The 12,738-nt window shown below is 33.2% G+C and overlaps 1 protein-coding gene across 2 annotated transcripts in view; it reads right to left on the bottom strand.

The window, feature by feature from the left end:
- LOC127832391 (39S ribosomal protein L47, mitochondrial-like) overlaps positions 1-9,957 on the bottom strand; it is a 33,115-nt gene extending 23,158 nt beyond the window's left edge. Inside the window, exon 1 of one of the 2 annotated variants that reach the window (XM_052357857.1) lies at positions 9,730-9,957. In XM_052357857.1, coding sequence (XP_052213817.1) covers positions 9,730-9,830 — 101 coding nt within the window. In that variant the 5' untranslated portion in view covers positions 9,831-9,957. Of the gene's footprint in view, positions 1-8,351; positions 8,503-9,729 lie in introns of those variants that run through there. The other variant, XM_052357858.1, reaches the window with a different exon arrangement.
- Between the last annotated feature and the right edge of the window lie 2,781 nt (positions 9,958-12,738).

Raw genomic sequence — 12,738 nt, 5'->3', positions numbered from 1 at the left:
AATGTGAATTGCTACTGATTGTTCATCACATTTACCCCCCTTGTTTCAAAATCAATCTATTTTTAGTTGTGGCGACCTTGACCTTGGAGATATCTACGTAATTATTTCGCACGACAAACCGTACATTGATGGTGAACAAATGTGCAAAATGATTTTAAAATCTGACAATAAATGACATAGTTATGGCCCGGACAAGCTCATTTATGGCCATTTTTGACCTTTGAACTCAAAGTGTGACCTTGACCTTGGAGATATCGACGTAATTCTTTCGCGTGACACACCGTCTAATGATTGTGAACAAATGTGCGAAATGATTTTAAAATCTGACAATGAATGACATAGTTATGGCCCAGACAAGCTCATTTATGGCCATTTTTGACCTCTGTACTCAAAGTGTGACCTTGACCTTGGAGATATTGACGTAATTCTTTCGAGCGACACACCGTACATTGATGGTGAACAAATGTGCCAAATGATTTTAAAATCTGACAATAAATAACATAGTTATGGCCCGGACAAGCTCATTTATGGCCATTTTTGACCTTTGAACTCAAAGTGTGACCTTGGAGATATCGACGTAATTCTTTCGGGCGACACACTGTCCAATGATGGTGAACAAATGTGCCAAATGATTTTTAAATCTGACAATGAATGACATAGTTATGGCCTGGACAAGCTCATTTATGGCCATTTTTGACCTTTGAACTCAAAGTATGACCTTGACCTTGGAGATATTGACGTAATTCTTTCGCGCGACACACCGTCCAATGATGGTGAACAAATGTGCCAAATGATTTTAAAATCTGACAATGAACGACATAGTTATGGCCCGGACAAGCTTGTTCCCCCTGCCCCCAAGCCAGCCCGCCCGCATTATCCAATCTAATAACCAGTTTTTTCCTTTGGAAAACCTGGTTAAAAAGTCCATAAAAATCATCCGGATTATCGCGTAAATCTACATGCAATCTATAGGCAAAGAAGCCATTTTGGTGTTAGCTTGTCTAGGTTTGCTACCCGCTGAGCCACGTGATTAAGTGGGCGGAGTGATCATCGTCTAGGCCTCATGTCAATTGTTTTAATGTTGATCTTTGATTTATTATTCAGTTTGTATTTATAAAGAAAAACGAGACTTCCACTGTCGTAGACGTATGCCCCCCCAAACAGGACTTTGAACTAGTGAAGTATCAAGCCAATCGGTCAATTTGTTGATGAGTTATTGATCGGAAATGATTTTCACAGTTATTGTGACAGTGACCTTGACCTTTGACCAATTAACCCTAATTTCAATAGGGGTCATCTACTGTCCAAGGCAAATGCACATGTGAGGTATCAAGCCAATCAGTCAATTCGTTGCAATTTAATTGATCGGAAACAATTTTTACAATAATTGTGACAATGACTTTGACCTTTGACCAAGTGACCCCGATTAATATGGGTCATCTACTTTCCAAGGCCAATGCACATGTGAAGTATCAAGCCATTTGGTCAATTCGTTGATGTGTTATTGATCCGAAACAATTTTCACACTTATTTTGACAGTGACCTTGACCTTTGACATAGTAACTCCAATTTCACAAGGGTTCATCTACTGTCCAGGCCAATCAACATGTGAAGCATCAAGCCAATCAGTCAATTCGTTGATGAGTTATTGATAAAAAACGAACTGGTTTACTGACAGACAGACCAACTGGCAGTCTGGCATCCAGCAAAAAATATATCCCCTCTTCTTCCAAGGGGGGCATAAAAATATGCAATGAAGAACTATGGTTCTTTCGCAATGCAATGATATCTTCCAGCATATATGAAGTTTTAATTCAATATCAATCAATTTATTACAATTAATAACAAGTATAACTATAAGGCATAATAGATTTCACCAAGGAGAGATGGACAGGAGTGAATCTTAATGCCCTAAACCATTCTTTGAATGAAGTGGCATATCAAGAAAATTTCTTGCATAAAATCATGAATGACAGGCATTTGAAACTAAAAAAACAGACACAATATTTTGTAGATGCCCCCTGAAGTGTGATGCGTAACTATACCCAAGCAATCTCATTTCGGTTTCAGAGTAATTTCCTTCTTGCAATTAACGATTGATCATGATACCCTTAATTTGTTGTTTGTAAAAACATGCATTTATAACATGTCACTCGAATTAAAACAAGAGGGCCTGAAAGGCCCAAAGTCGCTCACCTGAGATAAAAAGAAATGACCTGTTCATTGAAGCCCAAGATATCAATAGAACAAATGTTCTAACCAAGTTTCATGAAAAATGAACAACAAATGACCCCATGGCGGAAATGTTTTTCAACAGACTGGAACCATTTTTGAACTCGTCCAAGATATTATTGGGACAAATCTTCTGACAAAGTTTCATGAAGATCAAACAATAAATGTGGCCTCTACAACGTTAACAAGGCAAATCGCCTGTTCAGCGCAACACTGTTCCAACTCTATTTTTCAAAATTGTTCAGGAAGTAGAAAAAACTTGCCCTTATGTATACTATTTGAGATCCAACACATTTTTTGTCTTATATTACTTCAACATATCATTTCAATATGTTACTCAACATAAATGAAATAATATTACAAACTATAAAAAAGATATTTATCATTATTGGAGTTATAACAGTTTTCCCACTATAAATTTTAGCAATTGGGAACTTTTGTTTGGTGCAAAACTGTTCTAACTCAAGTTAGAACAGTTTTCCACTTATAAAATTAGGTTGTTTGGTAATAACATTTCAGTGCAAAACTGCTTCTTGGTTATTTTTCTTAAAAAAGAAGTTCTCAAACATGGAAAATGAATAAATATTTCCAAATATAATAAAATCAAGGGTCGAAACAAATACATAACAATACTGTGAACATTTTATATCCTTAACAATTTATAACATGAACTAGTTTCTATTTGAATTTCATAAATCATATACTTAATATATTTTTGTTGTACTTTATATATCTATACCATTGTATTATGTGAATTTTGAGTAAGACATCAAACTTGGAATGGACATCATTTTTGTGATTTTCTCAAACAAAACTGTTTATTTCATGTTCTAAATGTTTTTGTTTTTAAATATTCTATCTATAGGTTTAGTATAATAAGAACTTTTCCCTTAACAGTAATGGCATTTTTATCAGTTTGAATGTTGTTTTTTTAAATGCTTTCATGCTTGCATCAGTTTCATCTTTTTATGATAGCAAAAATCCAATGAAACACTGGTTTCAAAGTAAACTCAATTTATTTGATGCCAGTCGATTTGTGTCTTATTTTACTTACATTTTAGTCTATGGTTGATGTCTTATTCCAACTTCAAATATAAATATTTTCTTTCATTCCTTTAATTTTAACCATTTTATAGATTCATCCACATCAATATATTGGAATTTAAGAAATATTGTTCTATACATCTTTAGTAAGATGTATCAATGGTGTAAAAATTGTGTTCATTTAGGATAATCTTTTATACATGTACTGAAGTATGAATTACTTTTTTCGGCGTAGCTGTTTAACGTCACATTTGACCTTAGATGACCTTCTTTCATGATAGGTCCGAAATGAATAAACCCGAATTGTGAATTGGCTAATAATACAAAAATCACCGTAAACATTGGTAGTCTGGTTCCCAGACTAAAACATTGGATGCATATCATTTGAACTGAAATATGAATATATTGTAAATTACATTTAAATTACAATAAATCAAAAACTGTCATGACACAAAACATCCTCTTAACATTACATCGAAATGATTCTCCTTAGTTTACGAAGCAGTATAGTATTAATCACGTCTTTTCAATTAAAAGAATCTATTGTTTACATGCCGTAGCAGCCACACTAAACACTACAAAAACAGGCTAGATTGCACTTTACCGGTACGCAGTTGTTTACCACTATCGACAAAGCGGTGGTTTGGGGGCGGTAGCCCGCGATTCTAAGGAAATATATTCCAACATTATGTTCATAGTATTTCAGTGGCGAATATGTTTTCTTTTCCTATTGAAACAAATGTATTACTCAGTCAATTATGAAAACCTAGTCATTACAATCCTTATTGACAATAAAACATACAATTTCACCTCTTCTTGTTCTTCATTTGTATTTGTTAATACATTAAAATATATTATCTTATTATCACTCACTACCTTCATTAAAATGCATGGTCGCTTCATTCCATCTCCTTTCACTGGTTGCAAACATTACAACATCAACGCCTTATACCTTTTAAAGATATTTCTTGTTTAACTTAAATAAATAAGCTATGGACATTATGATTGTGGTGTTTGTTCTTGAGTCATTCTACATTTTCAGACATCCCAATTTTAGACAAAAAATAATTATGCTTCGTGACTTATTTTCGGGACCAACTGGTTTTCTTCCATAATTTTTGGACAGTTAATTTTAAAATGCCATTTTACCAGAATTCTTCCGTTTTGCGCTTCTTGTGAAACTTCTGGTGATCATGCGTTATTACAACCGGATAAAGGTAATAAAACTTGGCAGACAAATGCCTTAATGCATTATGTCCATTACATTTGCGTAATTGGGTAAATAACTTTGTTTACCGGTAATAGATAATGGTTTCACCCAACAGCTTAAGTAAATCATATAAAAAATAATGTATACTTTATGGCGTGGTATTTGACAAGGACGTGCTGTCATTCATTTAAACAATTGACTCTTACACGTTGCATACCGGTATCCGATCATCAATTCAATGTTTTTAGAGTGTCTCTAAATTTTCCGAAACTTGTATATCTGAATATTATTTTAATTTAAATATTATTTTTAAATGTCCGAAAACTTTTAAGTAATTACGGTATTTAAAATAAAACTATTTTTCAAATGCAGATAACAATTTAAATAACTGAACTGAGGCTACACTTTTTGTTTAGTGCATTGTTGAAACAATGTAAGTGAGTGGTTAATTTTCCAAAAAAGTAATGAAGCTAAATACTTGATTGTTTTTATCATCAATGAATCAAACCTTATTTCACATTAATTGTGTAGTCACAAGTGTTATTTTGCATGTTCGTCTATGATGTATATTTCTCTAAGGAATCATACGACTAAATATTTGAAACTGTTATTTTAAGTCCCAAGATATAAGAAGTAAAGCACTGACGACTTCTGCGAAAAACCCATTCACAGTGGTTAACACAATGATAAAAGCATCATGATGATGAGGCTAGTGATCTTGAGCACCATATATGTTTTAATGTTTAATGTAACAAGCAAAGTTTACAAAGTAATTTTGGTAATGAATGAATGCAATTAATATATTTGACTTAATTTATGGAAAAAGCACAGGTTTATCTTGGTATGATGCTATTGTTCTTACTGATTGGTACCATGCTCAACAATGTGACATAGATGTATTACAGTCAACAATATTCCTATGCAAATTTCTCACCAATATTGCTAACAATCAAGTTTATTCTTAGGACAATAAGTTGAAAAACCAAAATAGGAATTTGCATCAAGGACACATTTTTTAATTCTAAACAAGTATTGCAAGAATTATTTTGAACCTGATATATTATCCCCAATGTCCTTGGTCAGGCAATATTACAACTTGAGCAAAGCAAATCTTTTGTGAAAACTGTTTTTGAGAATAAATTGTGTACAAGCATGAAAAGGTCATTATATGACTTAATGCGACAGAATAAAAACGGTTTCTTAAAAAATGCCTACATAGGAAAAAAATGTGTGAACACAAATTAAAGCTAACTTCAAGGTTCCATAACTCAAGAAAATGTCTGACTGCAACCTGCTCTTATTTAAAATAAGGATAACCATAAAAACAAGAAATATTAACTAAATGTACTGCAAACCCCAAAAATGTGATTTAATTCAGACATCTTCATAGTCATTATGTTTTGTTGATTTCCAGCCAGTAATTATGGAGAAATAGACTAGCAAGATACTTCTAATAGTCCTACTTCTACTGCTACTACCTAACTACTACTACTAACAAAGTAATAATTATAATTGTAATAAAACTGATAATTTTTAGAATTAATTAATTTAAATAGTATTGTTATTATTGTTACCAGTATTGTAATGAGATACCGTTTTTAATGGTATTTAAAGGTTTAAAAAACACATTCAAAGTGTAAACAATTGCTATGGATATAAATGTCTAATACAAATTCATGTATATAACAAAAGTGACACCATAGTTTTAGTAGGATGTCATTATTCAAACAAAGTATACTGTGAAAATTAAATCTACGACAGTATTGCACTGAAAATGTAAGTGATTCTGGTCATTTTCTTATGTGCAACACTGTTCCAACTCAAGTTGGAACAGTGTTGCACTGATCATTACAGCTAAATTGAGTTAGAGCAAAATGCCAACTGGCCCTTTTTGGCCCCAATTTTAAGAATTTTGTTGAAATTCATTTTGAATAATGTGTATTTATTAAAACCAGTTACAAAAATATAAAAATGTCATTTTTGTAAAAAAATGGAGTTAGAACAGTTTTGCGCTGAACAGGCGAAATATTCATGACGCACAACGGAAGACAGACAATTGACAAAAGGTGATCAAAAAAGTTCATCATGAGCAAAAAATATTATGCTCATAAAGACTGTCACCATGTGTGAAGATCAGCAAGTGTCATTCAGATTGAACTAAAAATAAGACTAAAAGTATTCACAATGTTTTACTATAAGCAACTGTGGTAGTGCGGTCTCGTTTGCTTACGCAAGTGAACCGGTCACGGGACGGTTACGAGTTATGTAACTTTGTGAGCACTTTATGTAATACGGAAATATTTATCGAGTCTAATTAAAGAACGCTTATTTTTAACACACTTACTGGTTGTAATTCAATTAACTAAAGGCGTCCAGTCAGATACGCCTGAATACACTCAAAGAATTAATCTATAAGTGAAAACCAAAGCAGCTTTAATGAAAATAACTAACTTTAGTCTAAAGAATCTATGCATCGTTAAAAATGAACCAATACAGCAAATACCTTAATGAATGTAAAAAGAAGTTCACAATCTGTCAAAAAAACTGATATAAATATTAGTAACTGTTAGTGTAGAAGTTGCTTCACAAATTTAGTTTATAAAATAATCTAAAGAACACAATTTATGGAGAGTGGAAAACTCCAGTGACTCAAATGTAAAAAATAAGAAGAATTTACAAAAGTTATTTTAATCAAAAGAGTCTTTCTAATTTAGAAAATGCCAAATAACAAGGTTGCCATGGAAACAGTTTCATAGCACATTAGTCTGCTAAATACACCAAAACACAGTAGGTTAACTTGGCTTATCAATAAAGATCAAAAATAAGGCTCTACAGTGCATTAGTACATGTACAGTTATTTTATGACATAGGTTTATTAAATTGCATGCAAACTACTGTCTTTATGTACACCACATTTTATGAAAGAAGTCCCAGGTTTATACAAGGGAGTTAACTATTAGTTAACTATTAGAAAGTATGTACAGGTTATCTTTCTTTAACATTATGGCTTATCACAACTAGACTGTTCACATGTTTTGCCTATATACATATAGAGAAAATTGCCCCACCCCCTGGCGGCCATTTTTTCCACAGATCTGGACCATTTCGAACTCAACCGTCATATCTAGAAAACACATGTTTTGACCAAATTTCATGAAGATTGGACCAAAAATGTGACTTATAGCGTGTTCACATGTTCTCACTATATACATGTACATATAGAGAAAACTGCCCCGCCCCCCTGGCGGCCATGTTTTTTCACCGATCTGGACCATTTTCGAACTCTTCCGAGATATCAATGAAACCAATGTTTTGACCAAGTTTCATGATGATTGGGCAAAAATTGTGACTTCTAGAGTGTTCACAAGGTTTCTCTATAACCATATAAGGAATACTGCCCCGACCCCTGGCAGCCATGTTTTTAAAGGGACCGGACTAATTTTTGAACTCAACCAACATATCATTTAGACAAACATTTTGACAAAGTATCATGAAGATTGGGCATCAAATGTGACTTCTACAAGAAATAAGTGGGAATTGTTGTTGATATTCGAGCTAAAAGCATGTGATAACCGGTGTTATTGTAAAAATACATACATGTTACTTTTCAGAATTTTGATTCTGCTGTCAGATGTATGTTTTTATTGCCTACTGAAAGTTGAGTATGCTTGAAATAAAATGGAATATTAATTTTGCAGCAAAATTTCACAAATAGCAATGACAAAGACAGATACTTTGCTTAAAACAAAATGATGGTTCGAAACTACCCTAGATTCGTAACCCCTTGTGTCACTGTAGGTCATTTTTATTCCTGGGTGATGCTATGATTTTTGATAAAGCCATATTTATCCATAAACATACTTACATAATTGTGTGTTCCGTAAAGTGGAAATCCTGAGCTCCAATGGGGGATTGAACCCGCAACCTCCAAAGTGGTAGTCAGACATTCTAACCGCCTCGCTAAAGAGCTAGCCCAACATCAAGGCTGTTGGAAGTGACCTTATTTCACTACACTCTCCCCCCTCTTAATGTTTCAAGGCCCAGATATGCCTGCTACAACATGTCTTGCATCCGCATTGCCCACCCAGAAACCATTAATCAGCTCACATCACTTTCTGAATCGTTCGCCTCGTCGCCGTTAAAATGAAATTCCTGAGCCCCATCGGGGGACTGAAACCACAACCTCCAGAGTGGTAGTCAGGCATTCTAACTGCATCGCTTAAGAGCTAGCCCAACAGCAAGGCTGTTGGAAGTGACCTTATTTCATTACAGGTTTTTTTTCCTTCTTTGGGACCCGCCGAAAATCGGCCCTTTCCCCTCGGATTTTTTTCCCCTCAGCTGGTAAATTTTCCCCTAGATTTCATTTTCCCCTCCAAAAATAAAAAAAAAAAAAAAAAAAATCTTTTTTTTTTTTACCTTTTCATATATAAGTTAACCTGATACACTGTAGAAACTAGAAAAATATTGCATAATTAAGTTATCTGTTGCCTTGAATTTGTTTTAAAAACAGTAAAATATGTTAAATTGATTATTTTAGACTTTCCTTTTTTTCCCCAAAATCCGGCTTTTCGCAGATTTTTTTCCCCCAAAATTCAACGTTTCGCGCGATTTTTTTCCCCTCACAAAAGGCCAGGCCCTTTCCCCAAAATCAGATAAAAAAACCTGCATTACATCTGTAATTAAAAATCATAGGTTGCCACGGTGTAATGGATATGGTGTCCGCCTAGCGACCGGATGGTCACGGGTTCGATCCCCACCGTGGGAGCGTTCTTTAGATCTCCACCAAAGACACCAAGTACTGGTTCTAGGCCCAGGAAACGGACTTGAGAGCGTTTATATAAGCCTTAGGCTTTTGATGCAATCAGGCTAAAATAAATAGGTTTAAACTAAAAATCATAGCATCACCCTGGAATAAACATGACCTACTTTCCAACGATCATCAGAAATCATGAGACTGATTGTCGTAAAGTCATGGATAACATTCAAATAAATTACTTTTTAAAATTGAAAAAAATAACCAGCACTTCTTAAAGGCTTTTCGTTTAAGGTATGATACTATATGAGGACCGATACCATGTCTAATGAGAGTAAGGGATAAAGAAACACACTGAAAGTGGCTACTATTTGTAGACCAACGAAAGATAATCATATCAAAGTGTGTGTCCGGATTACCCCGAGTTTTATAACTTACTGAAACCTTACGGTACAATTGCAACGTATTTTCGCGATAAAAATATAACTACCTTTGACATGCCAGCACGCCAAAATAAGTATTTTGCTTTAAAATACAACTTTGGCAGAAAACATATGTTGCTTTCCGTACGCAATATGTGAACATATTCATTTTTTATAGATTTAATTTGAAATTGATGGTCCGTTTTCTAGATAGCATTATATTTCAATCTATCAATGCCCTTGTTCGTAATGAATGCATTAGAGGTTACATTACACCAAATCATTGTGCCTATTACTAAAAAGCTCATTTTCTCTTCTTGAATAAAAGCCATTTAACAATGTGAGACATGTTTTTTGTGGTTATTTGTAATATCCTGTATCTTTCTTGAGTACGTTGATGCCTTGGAATGGAAGTTGACTGAAAAGATGAACTTTTGGTGGTGTCTTTTCTATTGTGTCGAAATTAGGCTTCCGAAACAGGTTTTTCTACGGTGGGTGCATTCAACAGCGATTTACTTTCTTAGAAATTGAGAGACGGTATGTTTTTGATTGCAATTATTGGAAGAGGACAGATCCATCTTTAAAATGATACCAGGTTCGGAAAAATTGATACGTCGGAAAGCCAAGAAAAATGCGTTGATAGTTGTCAGTTTTATAATGGGACCCTATGGGAATCCGAATTAGTGTAATATAACCTAGAGTGGGTCACTGGAAATACCGGAATCTACAGGAATATACCAAAATACACAGAAATCTACCAAAAATATATCTTAATAACACGAAAATCCAGTATTTAAACTTATATTAATTGTATATTAAGATAATATATACAACAAAAGACCACAAACATATCTTTTATCATTTTATCCATCACACAAATATCAACAATCAAGTAAAAAACGTGCGAAAAATTGTGCATCGACATTCACCAATTATTGTATATGCCTATACATAATTATGTTTACATAACTGTTTCACGTGCTGTATGATGATGAATAAACAACACATACTCAAGTCCCTTTATTTTATCAAAATCTAAGAATGTAATGATATTACAACTTAATTTAATTTTACAAATATAATATAGTGTAGTTGTTTTTTCTTAAAGACTAAGCTATTTTACATTAATAAAACATTCCGACATACATTCCGACATAGAAAAATGCAGCGATATTAAATTATCTTTTAATTAATTATGAACTTAATTTAAACAACAAAAAACATTCTAATTAAACAAAAAATAACACAACTATGAAATGTTCAATAACACCTTTGACATTTATTTACAAAGCTTTTTATATACTACGTTTACGTGTTTAATTACAATGCCTTTCCGTAACACTATTGTGTTATGATTTTTTACATTAGTTTGCGATTTTCGGGCACTTTAGGGTAGTAGTTCTGACAATTATGTTTGTCATTATCTATAGACGACGTAACCATCTTAAACTGATATTATGCGCATCTAACAGTATGAGCTATGTTTATAAGTGTCTATCGCAACCGTTGTTTATTTTTGGTGTTTTCACTTCATATACACTTATATTTGTTAATGCAGCATCAACATACTAAAACAATATCCCGGAAAAAGATATATAATGCAATTGAATATCAACCGTACTTTCGTTTGACAACTGATCATGCATGTACGATATGAATCTAAATTTAGTTTTAGTGCAGATTCGTTCATGTCTATTCATACGACACACGAACACTAACTCCGATCCTAATAAAAAGACAGTTCGGCTTAGAGGACTGTACAGTAATGTAAAATATCGAATATATAACATTTTATAAACAACTGGTAGCAAGGTGAGTTGCAGATAATTGGTCAGTTACCATATTTTAACTAACTCTTTTGACCTGTTAATTCTTTTCAGCTCAATTCAACGGTGAAAAATGCGCATAATATCACTTTCATGGCCGAGACTTACTGTATTGGCGCAATTTCTACAGACAGTTTCGTTCCTCGATTGACATAATAATCTCATAACTAAAAATATTGAAGCGGCTATTTACAAAATTCACGCTGTATACTACGAGGTAGGCAAAATATGCGTTTGTTTCCTAACTATAAACGATCATTACAGTTACTTTGGTGGGATGAATAGTGTAATATTCTTAAGAAACAAAAATACACATATTTAAGAAAATTTCGAGCTTACAATTTAGCATCTGATCTGAATGAATATAAGGATCGCAGACATATATTTAAAAAATATTGCTATACTAAAATTTGTAAGTTACAAAGAAAAAATAGAGCAGAAATAGAGCAGAACTTATCCAGAATCGAAAAAAAATCAGAATTTCATGTGGAAAAAATTAAGCAAGCTAAACCGCAACAAAACATTACTACTTGTATCGAGGCTAATGAATGGCACGACTACTTTCGTAGTTTATAACACAGCGATCAAGAACCGAGCATTGTTACAAACAATAACACAGATGTCATAAACAATGATATGATTTCGTTAAATGAGCCCTTTACACTCGCAGAAGTCGAATTTCAAATTTGTAATTTAATAAATAATAAAAGCAGTGGCATAGATTGAATACCAGCTGAGTTTTATAAAAATTCGTTAAGCAATATTACACCTTTCTTAATATAACTTTTTAATCGAATTTTTGATTCTGGTTATTTTCCTAAAACTTGGGGTCAGAGTATAATATGTCCTGGACCTACACATATTCTTGGAAATTTCTGTGGAATCTCCTTAACTAATATAATGCACAAAATATTTTCCGGTATATTAAATCAACGCTTATATGAATGGGCGGAAGAAAACAATTAATTTGATTAATCTCAAGCAGGGTTTCGGGATAATGTTTTTTTGCCTTCAAGCAATGGCTCAAAAATGTTTATAAAAAAAGGGGGGGGGGTAGCTTATATATAGACTTTAGAAAGGCATTTGATAAAATAAACCACAATGTCATGTTTCAAGCACTTAACAAAAAAGGGAATTAAAGGTAAATTCATTAACGTATTTAAAAATATGCACAGCTCACTCTATTCCTGTGTTAAAGTACATAATACAGCCGTCACTAATTCTGCTGCGAAGTATAGAACCACTTGTCAA

This window comes from Dreissena polymorpha, chromosome 5 (genome assembly GCF_020536995.1).
Source record: "Dreissena polymorpha isolate Duluth1 chromosome 5, UMN_Dpol_1.0, whole genome shotgun sequence".
In the NCBI taxonomy this organism is placed as follows: domain Eukaryota; kingdom Metazoa; phylum Mollusca; class Bivalvia; order Myida; family Dreissenidae; genus Dreissena; species Dreissena polymorpha.
The sequence above is the reverse complement of the archived record's forward strand: the minus strand, read 5'-3'. Positions and strand labels throughout refer to the sequence as shown.